The sequence below is a fragment of the Petromyzon marinus genome, chromosome 36, assembly GCF_048934315.1.
Source record: "Petromyzon marinus isolate PM22_M1 ecotype Great Lakes invasive population chromosome 36, UKy_Petmar_22M1.pri1.0, whole genome shotgun sequence".
Lineage (NCBI taxonomy): Eukaryota > Metazoa > Chordata > Hyperoartia > Petromyzontiformes > Petromyzontidae > Petromyzon > Petromyzon marinus.
The window spans coordinates 8,578,349-8,601,687 of NC_133702.1; the positions used below are offsets into that span (position 1 = coordinate 8,578,349).

A 23,339-nucleotide genomic window follows, 5' to 3' on the forward strand; every position below is an offset into this window, starting at 1 on the left:
AGTATACTTGGATTTTTGTCGCTGGCATTGGCAGTGGTGGTACAACCGCTCGCCAAAAATACTTCACCGCCATCATAGTAATAAAAAATATATAACGTGATAACATTTCAATCAATGGCCATTGGTCAGAACAGAGGCTGCCAAGCTATGCCCAAAGGTCACGTGACTCATGCAAAAAAACTCGCAAATACATTTTTTTCAATAGCATCTGTAAATGTATGTCCCTGTGTACATTTCCTCCAAAAAACGTACCTTTCAATATTAATCTGCCGGTGCTGTTAGCACTCCCAAGGTGATTCTCCACCGTGCAGGTGTAGGTGCCGGCATCTTCGTCAGTTACGCTCCGAATCCAGAGGCTCCCATTCTGCGTTATGCTCATCCTTCCAAAACATTTCATCAAGCAAGCTTTGCACAAATGCCCAAAGCACATATTTTATTACCTTAATCACCCTTTCTGGGGCCACAAACGCCCCCCGAGACCATATCCACCACCTGCTATTGTACCCCATGGTTGCCCTTTGCTATGTTAAGTGCACTGAACGAACAGGTCAGCAGAAAATCAACGTTAGGATGGAGAGGGGAGAAAAAAAAATCATTGCATAAATATTGAATGAGAGCACGGGGTGGGGGATCACGCAGTTGTTATGCAAATAACGCGTCGAGCCAAGGTCAATTCTTTTGAAATAATCTCAAGTGCATCTCAACCAATGGGCAGCAATCAAAACAACTTCCGGCCAAATGGAGCGGTAAGTGGACCACTGATTAAAAATGGCAATGAAGCCAAGCACAGACGAATCCATATGAATGCCAAAGTGCTGGACATATGTGTTCACGGAGAAGTCTGATAGTTCTCCTCAATGTCAAGCCCAAATGTGTTTTTGTTTGGAGTGGAGGGATGGGGGGTGGGCGACTTGCTGTTATTCGTTTCAGCAGCACTGTCGGCTCAGCTCCACCAACTCACTTATGATGCAGAGCCATGCCTGACCACCCACTGAATTGCAATGACAGTCCATCAACGTGACTTAGCCAGCAACATGCACTCGCTATCATACACAAGCAGTCGGATTATTCTATCTTCATCATGGTAACCCATAGCAGATGGCTGAACAGCATTCATACAAAGTTAATGAAGCACCGTCGGCGAAAAGGAAACATTGGCAACAGATAAAATGGATGAGTCTTGTACACTGTTCCTAATTAGCATCTGAATATCACGCCTGTAATGGAAAATGGAAATGTTTTCTCTTTGTATGTGAACAGCAAGTGGATGAAATGCATTCGCTATGGTGACTTTTGTCTAATCGCAATAAACTCCAATGAATTAATTTGGAGCGGCCGGTACACAACAGCGCTATATGTAGCGCTTATGAATATGTATACACACATGTTAATGGGGCAGGGTAACAATAAACGCCAGTTGAAATACAAAAAAGATAATAATGATGATAACACTATATTCTTGGTTCTTTCGGTAAAGTCACGTAGAAGGGAAACAATAAAATTTTAGTAAGAATTTTCTTTTTTATATTTTTTTTATTGTTTCCCTTCTACGTGAGTTTAACGAAAGAACCAAGAATATGAATCCCTGCAGTCACGAAAGCTTTAAATCAAAATGATAACACTATTATGCTAGTATAGAAGGAAATATCTGTCATTGCCCAAATTATTTAAAAGTAAGCTTGCGATCTTCGGCCTCCCAATACATGCTGTACCCAGGCCATGCTTCTGTCATACGTGTGTGTAATAAACACGTGTCATACGTGTGTGTAATAAACACGTGTCATACGTGTGTGTAATAAACACGTGTCATACGTGTGTGTAATAAACACGTGTCATACGTGTGTGTAATAAACACGTGAAGTACCCCGATATGCAGAGAACATACCATAGTAAAACCAGGAAAATTACATTTCAGTCGCTTGTATCTAGGCATTATATTGTGATAATATATTTATATATACACACACACAACGATGTTATATAATTATTTACTCTTCGAATTAATAATTTCACTTGGCAAAGTCATCAACATGTAATGCTATACTGAAATTGCCATCAGTAGGATAACTTTTGTCAGGCAAGCACAATCAACAGACTTCTTATCTCTCGATTTAAAGCTTTCGTGACTGCCGGGATTCATATTCTTGGTTCTTTCGGTAAAGTCATGTAGAAATGAAATAATAAAATAATAAAAATAATACTATAAAATTATCACGACGTTTCGATTGCAACACAAGCAATCATCATCAGTTGTGAAAACAACACTAATAAAATTTTGCCGTGTGAAAACCAACAGCAATAATAACATTTTGCTGTGTGAAACCACAGCAATAAAATGTTGCTGTTGTTTTCACACCTGATGATGATTGCTTGTGTTGCAATGGAAATGTCGTGACAATTTTATTGTTTTATTTTTATTATTTTATTATTTCCCTTCTACGTGACTTTACCGAAAGAACCAAGAATATGAACGTCTTACCTCGTTCAATTTAACCGCACTAAATGTTTTGTCATTAGGATCTGCAGCGTAGATAATCTGTTCAGCATGCCCCCTACACGACATGCCTCTGCTTCAGTCTTTGAGCATATTAATTGACTTAAAGTGAGAATACAAATGGACTCTCCCGAATCTATCGAGTCCTACTGTCAGGTGAGACAAATTAATGGAAGAATAGGTAGAGGTTAAGAAACACGGCTTTGCTTTACAAGTTGGTAGCATGCTAATGTTACTGTCTGTGGAAATGCTTGTAGCGAAATATGCCTATCTCGCAGAAGGAAACAAAAAAAATAATGATTACGCTACGCAAAAACCACACCTCTCATGTCATATTGTATACATTTAGTAAATATATGAGAAAAAAAGTAAAACAAATATTTTTGTTAACTTTTTTTGTCCAATCGTGTAAACTGCAATACTATCAGCACTATCGTAACACATGAAATAAATATTTTATGGAGGATTCTTAAAGTGTCATTGAAAGAGTGTGCAATGAACAAGGAAGTCATAGAAAAGAGTAGAAACTGACGAAAACTCAAAGATACAAAGTGTAGTCAAATAGAGTAAGCTGCAATACTGTATCTTCTGACATTTGATCAGGATAAATGGTGACCATCTGCAAGTAGGGTTATAGAGGTAACACTTGAAGGTGCTAGAAGAAGAGGAAGACCACAGTTTGACTGGATGTAAAATATCAAACACTGGAAGCCATGAAGTGCCTAGCCCTAGCACACTTTCACGTGGAAATACGGCAAAGGCAATACTGGGCCATTTCAATGCGCAACTTAAACTGCAACAAGATATGGAAATGTTTGTCGATAATACATTGGCAGAGGTGCTCAAGTACGTTTTTTTGTTAGCAAGAAACATTTTAATAATTGAAAATGTCTCATAATTGAATTCTTATAAGGCCCAATGTTGTATAATGTGCTGTCTCCATCTCTTATCCACTCTATCACTTTGGTTTCTCTATGTGCTATGAAGACGGGCCATTGGCTGAAACGTCACCTATTATATATTTTAAAGCCACAGTGGTATTGACGAATATGTTGATTGTTTTTCCAACACGGTATATGGGATGTTTCCCATTATTGTATTGCTTTCTATAAGAGTCAAACAAAGCTAAGCCTCATGCAGCTCAGCCATACATGCCATCATGCATTCGATGATAAGAAATCAACAAAGTGAAAAACACTGTGATAGCATTCGCGTCACCCACTGGTACATACAATACAACACCAGTTATGGATATGTGCTATGGACCTTAGAGCTAGTCGAATGATCAGTAGGTTTAAATGAAGTGATTGCATACTAATGCTGTTTGCTATGCCTAACTTGTGCTCCATCCAAAGCTCAAGCTGCCACATTTGTATTTATACCTCCGATTAGCACGGTTGGCTACGTAGGCTGTGAAATAAGTTCAACATGCGTACATAGATACATACGTACACGTTGACCCATTATTAGTAGGCAGTGCGTTGTGCTTTTTGTTGAATATGTAGGACAAACACTGGATTATTGTGGACAGGGCAAAGGCTTACCGCTCATTGTCCATGACCATTGCGTTCCCCTTGGTCCATGTAAACGAGGGCCTGGGCCAGGCCTTCGGCTCACATTTGATGACAGCCTGGCCCCCTCTTGCAGCTGGAGTCACCCTCTTCAGGGGATTGCTTCTAAAATCAGGCGCTGAGGCTGCACATAGGCAAAGACACACATGTATATAAACATACACACACAAACAGAGCCATGTATGTGTCCACAACTGATTTGTTGAATTGCCTTATGCAGACTCAATTGTAAAACAAATATATACACAATCTAGATATTAAATAAAATGTATTTTATACCTACGTGACTTTACCGAAAGAACCAAAGAGTATACATATATACACACTGTAAAAAAGGTGAAGGTGCGGCCCTGAAAGTGCTTTATTTATGTCACTGCATTTGAAAATAGCCTCCAATAGAGGGAGGTCTCGAGAACATTTCAAGAAGGCAATTGGCCTTCTTTTCGACGCTGGTCAGACGTCTTGGAAGAGGTGGGGAGTGCTCACACTTCAGTCGACCAACGTGACCTGCCATTTGACTAACCGTGGTTAAACCATTCATACCGCTCAGTGAACGGGGATCCAATTGAACTGGCGGCCTCCAGATTGCAAGTTTGCGCAAACCAGTACATCCTAGATTGTAAGTCCAATGTCTCAACCATTACACCGTGGATATCAACTCCAGTGTGCCAACCGTTACACCGTGGATTGCAACTCCATTGTGCCAACCGTTACACCGTGGATTGCAACTCCATTGTGCCAACCGTTACACCGTGGATTGCAACTCCAGTGTGCCAACCGTTATACCGTGGATTGCAACTCCAGTGTGCCAACCGTTACACCGTGGATTGCAACTCCATTGTGCCAACCGTTACACCGTGGATTGCAACTCCAGAGGGCCAACCGTTACACCGTGGATTGCAACTCCATTGTGCCAACCGTTACACCGTGGATTGCAACTCCAGTGTGTCAACAATTACACCGTGGATTGCAACTCCAGTGTGCCAACCGTTACACCGTGGATTGCAACTCCATTGTGCCAACCGTTACACCGTGGATTGCAACTCCATTGTGTCAACCGTTACACCGTGGATTGCAACTCCAGTGTGTCAACAATTACACCGTGGATTGCAACTCCAGTGTGTCAACAATTACACCGTGGATTGCAACTCCAGTGTGCCAACCGTTACACCGTGGATTGCAACTCCATTGTGCCAACCGTTACACCGTGGATTGCAACTCCAGTGTGTCAACAATTACACCGTGGATTGCAACTCCAGTGTGTCAACAATTACACCGTGGATTGCAACTACAGTGTGTCAACAATTACACCGTGGATTGCAACTCCATTGTGCCAACCATTACTCCTGCACAGCGTCCTGTGTGCAGTGTGTATAGTGCATGCTATCACTGCTGTACACCGAGCGTGTGAATTGATGTTGCGCAATGTAAATATTTTCAATGCCAGCAAGAAATGCATTCGCTTTGCCAGTGATAAATAGAGTTGAGAATTTTTTTCGTCGAACCAAAGATGTTGCATTTCACCGGAATTACCCCTTGTCCCTTTTGTTGTATTAAAAAGCATTAATAATATAAATATAAGTAGATCTGATACAATCAAATCTACACACGCCACACAGAGAATGGACAAATGAATACAAGACTCAAGCTGATGCATGCGTTGCGGCAATCATTTTCTGTCCTCAACGTGTTATATTAGAATTGTGTCAAGTTTGAACAGATTGGGTGGGTTTTTTTCTCTTCTGATGTTCTTTTTTTACGAATTTAATTTCCTCGAAAGGGACAGGAAGAAATATATATGCAAGGAAATGTTTTTGAGTTTTTACCTTTTACTCTGAGTTCTCCGTGAGAATAAATCCTGCCGTGTTTATTCTCGGCCAGGCATTGATACATGCCCCTGTCCCACGGCTGAAGCTCTTGCAGTATAAGCTCTCCGTTTGCCATCACGCTGAATCTGCTCTGTAAATCAAAAGGGAACACGCAAGAGCACCAAACAGGGCACGCCATCAACGCACGGCTATGTTATGTATTAAGACTGGAGCGATAATTAAAAGTGCTTCACGTGTGTAAAATTGCATTTAAATTAATTAAAACCATGACATTACGCATCTAAATCCCGGGAACTGTGAAACGAAGACAGATTAGGTTTCCTGTTGTGCTCGCGATATAAGGGCACGTTAATTAACATTTCAGCATTTGAATGTAAGTTTTCATTCCTTTGACAAAAATTACAATTCAACAAAAAGCATAATGGATAGTTACTACCATTAAAATAACAATAGGCAGTGTTTCGTTTTTAAAAAAAAGGCATACACCATCGTCACTGCTAATAATAATAATGGGCATGATACCACCACAAGCGCAGCTCTGCCTGTAGAAACAGATTGACGAAACAGCTGACCACCAACATCCTTGAGTTTGGCTTCGTAAGTTCAGACACATATATAAAACGAGCATTTATTATTTCCAACCTCGCCCCTCCAGCTCCCACAGCTGCAACTAATAAATAAATAACTTTACCCCATTTTTGTTTTATGCCAAGCAGATTCAGAAATTGCTATCAGCAGCCAAGAAAGAGCGCCAAATCCCAGGCCATAAATCTAGTTTTGCGCTTAGCTTACACTCTCCGTAGAAAGTGGTGTGTGTGTGTGTCTATTAGAGATCAAGGCTTTACAGAACCCGGGAGATAATAGCACGGCTTCCCAATTAAAGTGAGGCTTTCTGTAATAACAACAAAAACAAACCTCTGAATTCAACTAAACACATACGTCTCTCGTAATGTTTTAATGAAGCTAAGCATATGCGAGTACAAACGCATAGGTGCCAAGTAATACGTATTTGACAATAAATGTAAATTATACCGTTGATGTGTTTTATTGTAAAAAGGGATGTGATGTAATCATCTCAAAATATATGAGAAACTACAGATATAGACGTATTATTTGGGTCTTTCGGTAAAGCCACCTAGATAGAAAAATAATTTTAAAAAATGTCACGACGTTTCGATCACAACACAAGCAATCGTCATCAGGTGAAAAATATAGCGGGAGAGCTGTTTTTCTATCATTATTTTTTCCTGCCTCAGCAGCTCTCCCGCTATATTTCTTCACCTGATGACGATTGCTTGTGTTGAGATCGAGACGTCTTGATATTTTTTTTTCTATCTACGTGGCTTTACCGAAAGACCCAAATAATATGAATTCCTGCAGTGATGAAAGTTTTAAGTCAAGATATAGACTTCTAAACAAATACAAAAGTGCATAATCCACTGCCGGTTCCACATCAGAGGCATAAGAACACATGGGACACAATGCAACCACCCTGAACCGGTTGGAACAAGGCCAACCTTTTCTCATTTACATCACGAAACAAACACGCAAGGATCTTGTTATGTTATGAGACAGGGAGGCTCAGAGGACAAAGCACTGCAGCTGGATTAGTTCCTGGGTTCGGATTTCAGATGTCCGTGATTAAACAGGGCTCTCAAGTGTAGTGGAGTTTATTATCTTAGCCCGGTCCCTAATGACGAACAAAAAGACCAATGAACTCGCATAGGGAATCACAGGCTCAAATTAACTTATTTGTGAATAAACAAGGTTCCAAAGCATAGTGATGTTCACAATCTCAGCTCCACACCAATGACTCAGAGACTCACGTAGACACCTATAGACTCACATATATTGATCTGTGATTAAACAGGGTTTTCCAGTGTAGTTGAGTTAATGGTCTCAGCCTTGTCAGCACAACAACACACACAAATAATAAAAAAAAAACAACCAACGTCATTAAATTTGGTTGTGCACCTAATTCGGCTAAAGTCAAGCTCTGAAAATGATATATTGGATTCACTGCCATGCAACGAACATTACTCTAATATGCGGAGAAGGTGGAGAAAGTAGTATTTAATAAATAAATAAATAAAAATCTTGATATGTGATGCTAAAGCAGAAGCTCAGATTCAGCCACAGTAACCACAGGGTACGACCGTGTACTTTCAGAAACGTTCCCCTCCTCTCCTCAACGTATCCCCACCCCCTCCCCCCCCCCCCTATTGCTTCTTGGTCACCCATCCTTATACCCCCATCACACACCTCAGGAAGCCAGGCTAAGCATTTTAAGTACATTTTTCACTCCGCTGGGGTTTGGCATTCAGAGGTAAAGGTCACGACGACGTTCGGCAAAACTTTCGTCAATGTCAGGCGACTCCACTAATTGCACGTGCAAACTATTTTTTTTTTCCAAGTCGTGCACGCGCGCGTGTGTGTGCACGTAGAAAGATCGCTCACCTCACACGATCCTACAAGTATACAGTAGAAATATTCGACATGCAAGGACGCATGGGTAAAAAAAACATCAAGTTTAATATATGGAAGTGACCTTCCAGGACGGAATAAATAAGACAATTCGCCTCCTTCCTCAACGTAAATAACATGTTAGTTCGTGTTTTATTTTACCCATCCCATCGGTCAGATGGCGTTGTGTTGGGAGTGAATGTTTTTCAGCAGCAACTGGTTGAATGCAAGCAAACTCTGGACCAGTTGTTGACATTCAGTTTCTCATCAGCAGAGTCAGGCTTGCGAAAACCAATGCTGGCGAACTGTCAGATGTTTATCAACAGAGACCCTCTCGATTGCATATTGGTTAGAGTTTGACACGAAACGAAATAATACAGAAGGCACCAGAAACATTATTGTTGTTGTGGGGAAGACAAGTAAGACAATTAACAAGCAGACAACACGCCTCCTTACCCCTTCACGTAAAAAATGCATTTGCTTTTTTTTATATAACGACACAGTATTGTGCAAAAAAATTGCTCGAATAACAAAACGAGACAAACCTTTATTTAGCTCCATTAAAAGCTGAAATGAGCAAACCAAATACTGAAATTGGATATAGTATCATTGCATTCTAGTGAAGCCAAACCGACCCATACATGAAGACCCCTGCCATCTACCAACTTAGATCATCGTGAAAACCCGTCTCGAATACCACCAAGGCCCCTGAGTGTTCTGGGTATCGAAGCTAAAGATCGATGATGGCGACGACTATGAAGAAACGGAAATGCCCCCAACAAAGTGTCTCCACACCGACCCAACTATCAAACCCGCTGGGTTAGTTCAGCGGGCGCAGACTGAACCGCATAGCCCATAGAGCGCCCATGTTGGATTTGACCACCTGATTTTTTGTGTTTGGCCTGTTGCCCTTCCACCGCGCCTCCAATTATCACGGTTGGCTACGTACGATGCGAAAGAAGTTCAACAAGCGTGCAGCTACTCAAGCGTAACGTCAAAGAATACCTGGTGGATTGCAACTGTGGAAAACCTGACCAGAACACGGACCGCATTATTGAACCATCGTGAACCTCAGTGCAATGCAGAGGAGGCATTGAAGACATTAAATCAGCTTCCGCCAAGGCTATGCTTTGGCGATCAGTCCAAGACATGGGTTGTAATACAAAGCCATACCCAACACTGGGATGAGATGTTGCCACTTCCATTACACACAGTTTTCTAAAAAAGAATCAAGGAGGAATAGATGTGGACCACAGAAACGAGGATGGTGAGATCGATCTGAAGGATCACAAGACCAGATGGGGTCAGAAGTCAAGAGAAAAGGAGGGAGGCAAAGAGTGTTCAAGGTACCTCTGATGGCAGGGGCACTCCATTCCTGAGCCAGCGGTAAGTAGGAGGGGGTTTCCCTCCTGCCTTGCAGTCCCAGGACAGCTTGTCTCCAATTCCCTGCTCCACGTTACTGATTGGCTGGATCCAGTGGGGGGGAGCTGGGGGGGGGGGATATCACGTGTGCATTTTTTTAGAATTTTAATTGCGTATATTTTCTTTTACCGTCTTGAAAATGAGTAATTTCGACTCATTAACCTTTCGACTTTTTTTGTGTTTCAAACGCGAAGCAAAAGTGGATTTTTTTTTATTCCAGAGAGTAAATCATAATTTGTTTAATTTCGCGTAATTTAAGCAAAATTGAACACCTTATAAAAGGTACGAAAGCACCATGAAAAGAAAAAAAACACAACACGTCAAAGCGTAGATCATGTGGGGCAACGTCAACCAATCAGCACTGGAGCGGCTGACATCCAAGATAGTACAGGGAACAATGACAGCAATAATTTGATTACTTTGAGCGCTTTGCATGCAAAGAGTAAAGACGATTTCAACTATTACAAAAGTGAATTGAGATATTTTAAACATTGTAAAATTACATTTGAATTGATTTTAATTAGGTGTATTGTGAACTGCTTGATTAACTATAAGCATTGGCAACTTAATGCATTTATTAATGTACATTTCAAAAAGCAGAGTTTACTAACAAAGGCCTTTCTCATACGATCTTGTCATCCTCACTGAATATTTATACCGAGTCTCTCATGCGGTATATCTGGATGTCCTTGATCAATGGTCCTTTACATTAGTGTTTTATTGTACGACAACCCTCCCCAAAGCTGCTTTGCCATAATCATTTTAGTACCAACTTACTATACTGCACTTCTGCATTATTTTCTTCTTGAATAAAATGGAATTATTACAAGAGCTGCTAATGCAATACTGGGATTTATACTGTACTGAGGCCACATTAAATCCTCACTCTTGAACTACAGTCTTACACCTACAGTCAAATACATGATCTCGGTCAAGATGCATATGCAAAGAAGCATCACTGAATCTCAAGACTTATTTTTAAGGATCCTGCATTAGGATATTTGACCAATTCCATTAATGTGTGCTGAGCCTGTGAGTGGAAACCCGAGAAAACACACATACAGTGAGGGAAAAAAGTATTTGGTCCCCTGCTGATTTTGTACGTTTGCCCACTGACAAAGAAATGATCAGTCTAAAATTTTAATGGTAGGTCTATTTGAACAGTGAGAGAGAGAATAACAACGAAAAAATCCAGAAAAACGCATGTCAAAAATGTTATAAATTGATTTGCATGCTAATGAGGGGAATAAGTATTTGACCCCTCTGCAAAACATGACTTAGTACTTGGTGGCAATACCTTGTTGGCAATCACAGAGGTCAGACGTTTCTTGCAGTTGGCCACCAGGTTTGCACACATCTCAGGAGGGATTTTTTCCACTCCTCTTTGCAGATCTTCTCCAAATCACTAAGGTTTCGAGGCTAACGTTTGGCAACTCGAACCTTCAGCTCGCTCCACAGATTTTCTATGGGATTAAGGTCTGGAGACTGGCTAGGCCACTCCAGGACCTTAATGTACTTCTTCTTGAGCCACTCCTGTGTTGCCTTGGCCGTGTGTTTTTGGTCATTGTCAAGCTGTAATACCCATCCACGACCCATTTTCAATGTCCTGGCTGAGGGAAGGAGGTTCTCACCCAAGATTTGACGGTACATGGTCACGTCCATCGTCCCTTTGATGCGGTGAAGTTGTCCTGTCCCTTTAGCAGAAAAACACCCCCAAAGCATAATGTTTCCACATCCATGTTTGACGGTGGGGATGGTGTTCTTGGGGTCATAGGCAGCATTCCTCCTCCAAACACGGTGAGTTGAGTTGATGCTAAAGAGCTCCATTTTGGTCTCATCTGACCACAACACTTTCACCCAGTTGTCCTCTGAATCATTCAGATGTTCATTGGCAAACTTCAGACGGTCATGTATATGTGCTTTCTTGAGCAGGGGGACCTTGCGGGCGCTACAGGATTTCAGTCCTTCACGGCGTAGTGTGTTACCAATTGTCTTCTTGGTGACTATGGTCCCAGCTGCCTTGAGATCATTGACAAGATCCTCCCGTGTAGTTCTGGGCTGATTCCTCACAGTTCTGATGATCTTTGCAACTCCACGAGGTGAGATCTTGCATGGAGCCCCAGGCCGAGAGAGATTTACAGTTCTTTTGTGTTTCTTCCACTTGCGAATAATCGCACCAACTGTTGTCACCTTCTCACCAAGCTGCTTGGCAATGGTCTTGTAGCCCATTCCAGCCTTGTGTAGGTCTACAATCGTGTCCCTGACATCCTTGGAGAGCTCTTTGGCCTTGGCCATGGTGGAGAGTTTGGAATCTGATTGATTGATTGCTTCTGTGGACAGGTACCTTATATACAGGTAACAAGCTCAGATTAGGAGCACTCCCTTTAAGAGTGTGCTCCTAATCTCCGCTCGATTCTTGTATAAAAAACACCTGGGAGCCAGAAATCTTTCTGATTGAGAGGGGGTCAAATACTTATTTCCCTCATTAAAATGAAAATCAATTCATAACATTTTTGACATGCGTTTTTTTGGATATTTGTTGTTATTCTGTCTCTCACTGTTCAAATAAACATACCATTAAAATTATAGACTGATCATTTCTTTGTCAGTGGGCAAATGTACAAAATCAGCAGGGGATCAAATACTTTTTTCCCTCACTGTATATGTATATGAAAGAATAACTATGAAAGCTCCACACAGATGCATTGATTCTACCAATTTTACTGACACCTCTTGGTCACCTTGTATCTTAATATGTTTGGGAGTTTCACAACTGCATATGATGTACCAACTCGTGCTGCCTCTAATGTGATGGATTACAGATGTGAGTCACCACACCCAGCTTAATATAGTTATGCGTCTATATTCTGACATAAACACATCCAACGACGAAAATACTCCACGTGGGCCTACACAGGGCATCGAGGCAAATGCCGTTAGCAAGCAACTTTGGATGCCGGCACGTGGCACAAGGGGTGTGGTGTTGGTTACCACCAGGCCCGACAAACATCTGTCCCCCACAGTGGCGATGTTTACAAAAGGCGCACAACACTCGTTTAAAGCTGAGCCAAAATAAAAGAGGCCCATGAGTGGATCAAAATATCATCCCCGATGTTGACCGTGACTAGTGATTGAATAATAAAGATTGTGGCTTTGTACAGAAACAAATCCTCTTTCTCATCTACTATACGGGAAACTGATAGCGACTACATGTACAGTATGCCTATCATGGACTATGCTGATCTCAAATACCAATCAACCTCTAAAACCATTTTGGATTTGCCGAATATTATCGTTGATTCGGCCTTGTGCTTTTATCTTGCTAACTAAAAACTCCACTCATCATTGTGATCTTTACTTAAAGATCAGTTATCGCCCTCCTTCAACTCGGAGGGAGACTCGTTGGGCCATGCTCATCTTTAATGCACAAACACGCAACTCGGTCTCTGACCTATCCACTGTGTTTATTCAGGACCACAACCGTCAACATTTTAGATGCCCCACAAGACTAAAGTGCATTGCCCCAAGAAGAAAAAAGAAACTCGGGATGGTTGTCACTCATTTTCTGTTACTGCCTCAAACACCTGGAATTCCATCGCTTCAACGATCCTTAAATATTAGAGTATGTATTCTCAGAGTATGTTTTTTTGTTTGCATTCTGACCACAAGTATTGTGGTTAATGCAGACATGATTCCTTGTAAAAGGTTTCAGTTTGCCACATATATGGCCTTGTTGTAGCCGCTCTCTCGTTAGTTCAGCACTTCCACTGCTGGATTATATTTTTTCCGCCTGAGGACGACCGCTTGTGTTGCGATCGAAACGTCGTCATTTATTTTATTTTATCTTAACACCTGTTTTGTTGCCAGAAAAAAGGGGAAAACCTATTCTAATATCCTTAAATACTCTACAAACCAAATTACAATTTGATGCTGAACTGTCGATAATTCATGATAGCTTAGCTTGCAATTCCGTTTGACATACAACCATGTCTGCTTACATATGAGTAGAATAGTCACCCAATATCTGTTTAATGTTTCTGTAAGTGAATTTTCAATTGTCCTATTATCACTCTAAAATTAATCTGCCCGAGCCGACTTGCACTGCAGGGAATTTATTATTGAGCATCCATTCATGTTGTGCAATATTTTCGATTTGTTACGTGACAATCGTTTTCGGCTCTGATTTAATTCTTCAGAGAGAAAATGTAATACCTGGAATATAGGAACAATGCTATAACTACAGGCCGTTTGACCACGTGACATTAAGAAACTAAACCATGAATCTGCTCACCGTAATGCGAGCAGTTACATTATAGAGTTAAACTAAGATATATGTTGTCATTGTACCTTATAATTGGATTAATTTCACGTGTGTGTGTAACCTTGAACAAAAGCCTACAAAGCATGTAAAAGCTGTATAATTGTACTATTTGGTTCTTTCGGTAAAGCCACGTAGGTAGAAAAACTAAATTAAATAAAAAATAATATATCACTATTTTATTTTATTTTTATATACCTACGTGACATTACCGAAAGAACCAACGAGTATGGATTACTGCAGTCACGAAAGCTTCAAATCAAGACTGTATAATTGTGTTAGCAGGTCACCAAATACTAATTAGATTTTTTTTTCATTCTTCTTTAAGAGGCACGGATCGGTAACTCTTCCGTGCATCTGATTTCGCAATTTTCATATTTGTTTGCCAGTACATGAAACATAATGTACATCTTAATTTAACAACAGCCGCCATCCGCGGTTTGATTAATATCACATTCTCATGTGCACATGTTGCATTCTCCCTACTTATGCGTGGAAGATGTGATTAATGTAACAGTTCATTTGCCAGCACATTAAACGTTTAACTTCGCGCCACAAATCAAAAAAATGTTGCGGTAGGTTTTAGTCTGATAGGAAATGGGATTAGGCCTCTGGGCTCCGCACACAATCCTCTGCCTCTTTCTTTCACTTTTAATTATCATACATCATAATATATGTTACATTTTCCAAAGGCGTATTGAAAATTTGAGGTTTTTTAATGAAATTTAACATTAGCCCGATGGGTGATAAAGGAATTCGACAACGAAGTAGAAAAAAATGACATGACTTCAACTATACGATTAAAACAACAGGTACAACTTTTTTTTACTTAACAGCTTAAGCTGAATGTTAACTGTATTATAGCTTAAAATATAAAATAAGCATCTAAATACTGATATCATAACCGATAACAAAACACATGACCACAATTATGCATACATTTGATGAAGGCGAATTCAAGCAGGGAGTGGAGAGTTGGACTTTTAGATCAGTGTCAATTTGGCTCACCAGTAATGTATCTTGATGTCAAACATAGTCTATAGATGATGTTTAATTACATGAACAGTTTACAGCCCTTTGTCAATACATTGATGAATGAAGGCCTCCTCTCCAAGCCGTAGCTGTCACAGGGGTTGTTTGACTATACTTCATCATGCTGGTTAATGCGTGTTAGTGAAAGGGTGGCTCAGACTTGATTCAGATAACACTCGCCTATGATGTTAGGCGTTCCCAGGAATCAAACTCATATTACCAGGTTCAGAGCACAGTGCACAAATCACTGCCGCGTCACTTCCTGTCTGGACAGAGAGACGCAGAGGCATAGACGAAGTTCGTCCCATTGTTTCAACTGCTGCTGGGCAATCGAACCAGCGACTTCTGTATTCCACTTAGCAGCACATATGGACTTATTCACGCTACGTGGACTAAAAGCACCATGCATCTGGTTTAATATTGTTTCCATGGTACGCTGTGGCACCGAACTGATCAAACATATTCCCGTAATGGCTCCGCAGGGTTTAAGGTTTGGGCTTCGTGCGTGCCAGGGCCATTGGACAGAGTGCCACCTCCACCCCACTTTTTACGATAGCTGTGCTGTGCACACTCTGATGGCGATGTGGACATGCGCGTTTAATGCACAAGCGGAGCCCAATCATTGTGAGCATTGATCACGAAAGAAGCGCGGGTCTGGACGCTGAGATGTTCTTGGCAACTGCACACGATCGGCACTGATCGATGATGCCAGAGCCCGGTCGACACTTAAAAAAAAAAGCAACGTAACGGCTTCGCTTGTCACGAGGGCGCGCTCAATGAAGTGGTGGTTCCAAGACAGTTGCATTCATTCACTGCGCACAGCTGAGCGGAGGTTATTAAATGTGAGCCACGTGGATCCACCATGTGTTGGTTGGGAGAGGTGTATTCGGTTGAAACCAAACCCAAACAATGCCGAGGAATCAGATCGACAGCGCGCGTATAACGACCGGGACAGTAATGCATTTTGGGAAAGTGTTGTGTTCAGCCATTGGAGGCATTTGACCGTGAATATGAAGCTTCTATTGAGGAGCATGAGTACAGGGAATAGCGTGCTGTGCTATGAATCGAACAAGTGCAACTTCATTTCCAGCCACGGTTAACATCAGTTGGTTGAGTGATTTCAAAACCGGTACTATCCGCTCACCTCTCATCCCCCGATTCACTAAAGTGCACTGACCAATCGACTGGAAATACCATGCTCGCAAAACGTAAGATGAAACGTAAGATAAAACGTAAGATAAAATGCAATTTAAAATGTAACCCCCACTGATCGCTCCAGGGCACATGTAAAAAGGAGATGCTTCATCTCACAAATATTTCTCCGAATGTTTACATGATTTTTTTAATAAATAAAAAACGATTGAATAAAGATCGATGTCCGTGTTGGCTTTGTGAAGGTGGATGACGCATCTTACCGTACACTGTTATTTTCCCTTGAGCAGAGTTCTTTCCGGCCACGTTTTCTGCATTGCACTCATAATTGCCACCGTCTTCGTGCTGGAAATTGGGTATCTCCAAAACTGCATTCGCTTCCATCAGATATGCTTTACTTGGTAGTTGTCCGTCGATTTTCCTCCATGATATTACGGGCACGGGGCTGGGAAAGGAAATCGATAGTTTCTGATACAAGTGCAAGTTGTATATTGTTTCTCCTTTCGTGACGTCCTACACCTCATTAAAAACAAAACCGCGTCCATTTAATCTGATTACTTAATTGGCAGTGCTAAAGCCTTCCTGATAAAATATTGTGCGGTGGTTAATTTGATAACCGCCAACTCATTTGGCAAGCAGCAACAACCAGTAAATAGCTCGGGGCAGTGCATTCGTATGTAGACTGTGATGTTGCAAACACCCATCACTTGCGCAGCCAAGAGAGTAAATCCATCATTGCGAATGCTAAGCACAAGCCCGGTCTTGGGTTGGAGGCGTTTTAAGCAATTAGATCTTTATATATAGAAATAGCCAGTGGCTGGGTGTGGTGAGTGGCCGATCCGTCTCACGCGCCTGCGAAGCTCTGAGGCATAGCAGTGTTGATTTAATGTCCCACGTTGGCGTCACTCCACGTGTCGCCAGGTGCGCTGTCAACAGGTGCGTCATACTCAGAGGGAGATTGGAGCCCACTGTTGTGACACTCTCTACGGGATCTCAACGTATCCCCCCTGGTATCTGCAAGAGTAAGCCATCAACGTAACAGTGTCGTGGCGCAATTACAAAAGGGGATTCTACTTCTAATCCTCCAGCGAGAAGGAATCACCATGACTCATTGTACATGTGCTGCGTGCGGCTTAATGGAACTCACCTATGCAAAAACAAAATGAAAATAACGAATAATGGAATTGTTTTTTACGTATCTAACGCGCTTACGTTCACCGATACGTTTATGTTACAAAAGCCTAATTCTATAACGTGGTGCACTGCAGAGTTGGGAGCAAAACATGAGTGCAAGGCTTTGACTGTTTTAAGTCGAATATTATGGTATGCTTTCCTATTTACAATGCAGCTGAAAGTTCCACATTCGGCAAGGACGTCTGTGGAACCACTGCGTAACAAGCGTCATACTCTTGCACGTGTTCTGTGTATGTGACACGGTCTGGGTGACACACCTGATCTCGTCACGCTCCCTAACTCCTGGCTGTCCACCTCATTACGTCGGGAAAATCAATGACTGCAAATGTGCAAATGCGCTATCGAAGCCTGTGGGTGTTTGGGAGTGAGAATGGAAACAGCAACTGCATTGATGGGTAGGCATAGTCACCTTGGAACATTTTTTTTTTACCAGAAAGACAAATCCATTACTTGCAGATGACTATATTCACGTTGGCAGTGGTTGGCAATTCACGGTGTACCATTACACCTCTGTATCATCTGTCACTATTTGCAGCCACCGTGGGTTTTTGGGAACGTAATGGTTACCACCACCAAAGCTGTAGGTGAAATGTTTCAATAATTAATTGGACTTACTTTCCAAGAGCAAAACATTCCAGCCTGACCGTGTGACCCAGCAGCGTGTGAGTCTTTGGTGAAAAGCCCACTTCGATTCTCGGTTCGTACTCCCCCATGCTTCCTGCAAAATAATTCAAAACAAAACCTATAAACCAGGCAGCTTTAAAATATATATATAAAATAACCTATTGATTTTTGTTGATATGGAGTGGAGAGGAATGGTGGTGCAGTGGTTGGCGCACTATGACATGAAGCCTGCAACGTATGATTTATTTCTGGCCTCAGTTAACACCGCACCTGTGGCAGTGAGTGAAATCTTAACTGGTGCTCCCCCATACCTTCACTAAGAGCGTGAAGTATAGTCAAAACAACCCCTATGACGAAGCTGACACCACAGGTGTAAAGAGGCCTTTACACATCAGCGAAGTGACAAATGGGCAAAAGAATCGCAATTACAGTTGAAGTTGGATATAAGCTCACCTTTTTTAAGCACACATGTATGGGGCCTTTTGCCATTTCCCATTCTTTTATTTTTCATTATTTGAGCACAATTCTGATGTATGCACAGCTGCCCTGACTCACAAGAGGTGTGCTTATATCCAGCAGCTCGTGGAATATTGCCGATTTCATGTTATGGCGAGATATTGCCTGTTACTTTTATTTCAGAGATGTTTTGACTCGGGGAAAAATCATTCGCGGCTCAGCGGGCACTGTCAAAGTGAAGTGACCAGTTTATGTTCTGCCGTCGCTAACATATTCACAGGCATATAGTAAGTGCAACCTCAGTATGCTGAGCAGTGCGTTGGCAGGGCCTTCACGGGGATGACGTTCCCCAGCCAAGTGGCCTTCGATCCCAACGTGTGTCCTCAAGCCAATTAAAGCGGACGTCAAACCCTACCCTGCCTCCCCTGTGTTATAGGCGCGCCACAGGCCAAGGTGACACAAAGATTACAAGAACCAACAACCACGGTGGCTCAAGCCGAGGTACCATCTCCGCGACATGACGTGGAACATTCCAAGCAGGCCAGCCCGTGCACACACAGCCAATCATGGGCTGGGGCTGGAGGTAGCCAGTTATTTTACATTAAATAAACCACTTAAAATAGGCGCGGTTGATGTGGGAGGGGGGGGGGGAGGTGATGATGTGTGAGCCTGGCATCGCCTGCTCGCTCCTGACATGCAAAAAAAAAATTGCCAACAACAGAGGGACGTTTTTCCTCCTCTCTCACTTCCAGACTTGATGAGGAGCGGAGTAGGAGGGCTGGCCACGCGAGTGTTGGTCACCGTATTGTGGACCATGCAAGTGTAGCTCCCCACGTCGGTCGCCTCCACCTTGGCGATGTAGAGGTTTCCAGTCACTTGCGACACGAAGCGCCGCCCGTCCGAACGCATGTAGTCGTACATCTCGTTGAAGAGCCAGACAAACGTCAGCTCTGTGGACGAAGAGTAAAAGAGGTCAGTCCGACATTTCACACAGCGCACTCTGCCGAGGGCTGAAGCTCCAAAAAATATTTCCCTGCCCCCTTCTTCCAACCCCCCTCCTTGCTTCTCTAGAAGGTTGTAGATTGGGGTTTGAAGGGCACTGAATATTTGGTTAGAACAAAAGCAACTTTTACATTGTATGTATGTTGAACGTCTTTCACGCCGTACGTAGCCAACCGTGCTAATCGGAGGTGCCATAGGTATCGTTGGGTTTGCAATTGTCGTTAAACTGATTTCACGATTTTATGTCCCCTGGAAAGTCGAACGAAAACATGTGTCGCAAAGTTAACAATTGTGCATAGTTCATATAAAACCTTACTTCAAACAGCACGCATTATTTTGTTGTTAAATAATACAAATGTAATAAAGACAATGAAATCACAAATGTCATGACTTGTTGAATAACGCTTATGTGCAATCAGGATGTCCCGGTGCATTTTTCCAAATAAACCAACGAGATGTAATTGTATGCATTTTGTAATTTGCTTACTGAGCTGTGATGCAAATTAGCTCAGAGCTTTAGTAAATGAATTATCCTGCCGTGGAATTCATCATCGTCATTTTTTTTAATTATCATCTGCAGCGAAATGGTGCTTTCGGTCGGACGCGGCCACAAATAATTTCACATTCTGCTCAATATTGATCGAGCATACACTGGCATTACGTGATAGTATTGACGCCACCGTGCATGATTCATCAGATGGGTTCAAGCGCAAAGGAAATGAAATCCCTACAGGATTTAAAACCTCTGGGCAAGCCTCAAATTACTTGGCATCTCAGAAACGCAACAGATACCAGGTCGATATCTGCCACACAAAAACAGCAGCCTCCCTCTTAACCCTTTCACCTCTAATCCCCCAACTGCAGAGATTAACTTTAATCATGACGATGTAGGCGTGTATCTATTTTTTTTTTCATAAAGCCCATATGCAACAAAGAGCTGGAACACAAGCGGCCACATGGCTCAAGCTATAGCAAGGCAGGCTGAACCTTCCCCTTAGTATTGGCGCCACAATTACTGAGAAGCCTTTTATGGAGGCACAGGTAAATTCATGAAATGTTTAAAGGTGCAACCCTGCGATCCCTCGCTCACGCCACTGCTGGTAGAAGGCCTCCACCATAGGCATATCTAGAAAGCCCCTGTAGAGGGTATTGGGCCTACTCTTCTACGCAAGCCAGACATCTCAGAAGAGGTGTGAGTACCAACACTTGTTCGCACCACAATTGCCCTGCCGATCGATTAACTGTGGGTGTACCCCTTTATTCTGCTGGGTGGATGGAGGCGGGGGAATAAATAATCTCACACAATTGTTTCAACTACCATGCAGGGAGATCGAATTTAACCGGAGATTTCCAGATTGGACCACCAGTGTGCTGCTAACCGTTGATGAAACCACAGCAGCATTATATGGGTAACTTTTCTGAAAGCGTTTACACCTAAAGCGAAGCAGAAGTTGCACGTTTTCCTTCCAGATATTTAAATTGTTAAATATTGATTTCAAATAAAGAGGCTCGCTCGATGTACTTCCACAGCGTGCAACATTGCTGGTTGACGGGCACAGCGTGCCTAAGTGTTATATGTTTGTAATAGTCTCCAGTGCTTCGTGCCAGATTGGGCAGCATGTGCTCTGTCATCTACGCAGGGCGTAGCATTGGGGCCATTTTCACCCTTTCAAGTGTTAAAAAAATAATCTGCTAAATATTTTCCGGACCGTTTAATCCCACAGGTACTCGTTCTGCATCCTGAGCAGCTCCTCCCTGTTCCTGCTGGAAGTCCCCCCCAATATATGAGAAACAAACTCGGTTTGAGTTCCTTCCGGGAGGCTGTTCGTAATCTCTGGAATAATCTTGCGGGAATGTATGGTATAAAAATCTAAACCACCATTTTCCTACTTTAAATCACTTTTGGGCATCGGATTGTCTTTCAAGTTGTACGTGCAATTGATCTCTCTGCTTCTCAGACTTTAAGTTATGAAACAACACATGTGTGATGTGTCCTATTCGCCTTGTATTGCTTGTTGTACCATGTTGATGCATGGCTTTAACATTCGGAACATGACCATGTACAGTTATATATTGATTATTTTGTTCGTGTCTTTTTTGCTGTAACCAGGTTTCTGTAACCAGTTCCCCATCGAAAAACGTAGTATTTATTGCCCAATGGGATTTTTTTAGTTGTGCCAAAATTAAACCTGAAAATGAACATCATCTCGAAATTCAAGCTGACTATAAAATAATGGACTCTCAATATTTGCCTTTGACCCCCATTTGGCAAAGCTTGGTGCTGTGTCTGTCCCCCGGGTTTTCCGGCCGTTGGGAGTGCGTGGAAAGTGCCAAGCAGAGAGCAACCATTTACCGCCAGAATAGGGTGGAGGAGCACATATGAGCACCACTCCCTGGCCCTGTCTCACGGCCACCGTGCCCCGGGGCTTGCTCCGGAAACTTTCCAAGTCTGCAAGGGAATACGGAAGTGAGGAACAAAGTGAATACCTCTCCAAACCATGCTGAAGGAAGCCAGAATTTGGGGTTAAGCCAGAAGGGCTTCCCTGAATCGATACATCAAAACTATTGAAAAGATAAAACAGAACGAAAACTTTGACCGGAATATTTTTTTTGCGTGCTCATTCATCTCTGTACGGTAGGAGACATTGTGTGTAAGTATAAGAGCAATTGTAATGCTACGCACTCATGTCTGTCGTGTGAAATTGAGGAATCCGTTCCCTTGGATGCCACGTCCTTTCTTATTGCTCCCTCATTTATTTCACACTTATTGTATGCTTACTTTACAAATAAACTAAATTAATGCCTCAAGCCCGTTGGTAAAAATAATTAAACCTTTCACATCCAGTGAAGCTCAGCCTTTGTGCTTTTTTTTATTGTAACATTTTAAAATCCTGCATGTTTAGATTGAAATTGAGTTGTAATAAAATGTCTTAGATGCTAATATAAATGTGTGCATAATTAAAAATAATAAGAATTTGTAAAGTTGAAATCATTTGCAGACTGCCAGACATCTCCCGCAAATCAGAAAGGCTCTCCCCCACCTCCCGTTAGTCTGGTTTCAAGGGGCTTCAATACACAAGCGAAATGTGCAGCTCTATTCACACCACTGCTGGCAGAAGGCGACTCTTTGTCGAATATTTAACCTACTCTTTTAGCGTATTTGGCCTACTCTTCCATGTCAGCGCGATGTCTTGGAAGACGTGGGAGTCCCCACACTTTCAGCGCTATACAGTTTAGTTTAACTATTAACAATCACAAAATAGTTTAGTGTAATTGAACTAACTATTAACAAACTCTTTTAAAGCATAGTTTTCCACTTTTTCTGGCAACAAAACAGGTGTTAAGATCTTGACTTAAAGCTTTCGTGACTGCAGGAATTCATATTCTTTGGGTCTTTCGGTAAAGCCACGAAGATAGAAAAAATAATAAAATCATCACGAAGTTTCGATCGCAACACAAGCAATCGTCATCAGGTGAAAAAATAGCGAGAGAGCTGCTGAGGCAGGATGTTCTAAAGGTTTGAGATGGGTGTAGCCCAAGGGTCATAAGCGAAGTGGGCGTGGCTAGTGAATATATTTGCATGTAAATGTAAGATCGGAGAGCTGAGCTACCTCCACGACGACGAAGCTTCGGAGGTGGCCATTGTATTGTGAGAGATTAGCATGTCAATGTAAGACCGTGGAGCCACCGCCACGTCAAGGAAAACGAGCAACGGTGGCTGTGTTAGTGAGACATTTAACCTGTTAATGTAACACCAGAGAGTCGAAAATAACTACTAAACA

At 42.1% G+C, this 23,339-nt stretch overlaps 1 protein-coding gene across 3 annotated transcripts in view; it reads right to left on the minus strand.

The window, feature by feature from the left end:
• Positions 1 to 23,339, minus strand: part of LOC116949329 (contactin-4-like) — a 99,526-nt gene that overhangs the window by 41,029 nt on the left and 35,158 nt on the right. For all 3 annotated transcript variants that reach the window (XM_032966501.2, XM_032966499.2, XM_032966497.2), the window contains 8 exons: positions 21,911 to 22,006; positions 19,302 to 19,505; positions 18,091 to 18,193; positions 16,545 to 16,726; positions 9,708 to 9,844; positions 5,892 to 6,024; positions 4,039 to 4,189; positions 253 to 380 (listed from right to left, as the gene is read on the minus strand). In XM_032966501.2, coding sequence (XP_032822392.1) covers positions 253 to 380; positions 4,039 to 4,189; positions 5,892 to 6,024; positions 9,708 to 9,844; positions 16,545 to 16,726; positions 18,091 to 18,193; positions 19,302 to 19,505; positions 21,911 to 22,006 — 1,134 coding nt within the window. The remainder of the gene's footprint in view (positions 1 to 252; positions 381 to 4,038; positions 4,190 to 5,891; positions 6,025 to 9,707; positions 9,845 to 16,544; positions 16,727 to 18,090; positions 18,194 to 19,301; positions 19,506 to 21,910; positions 22,007 to 23,339) is intronic.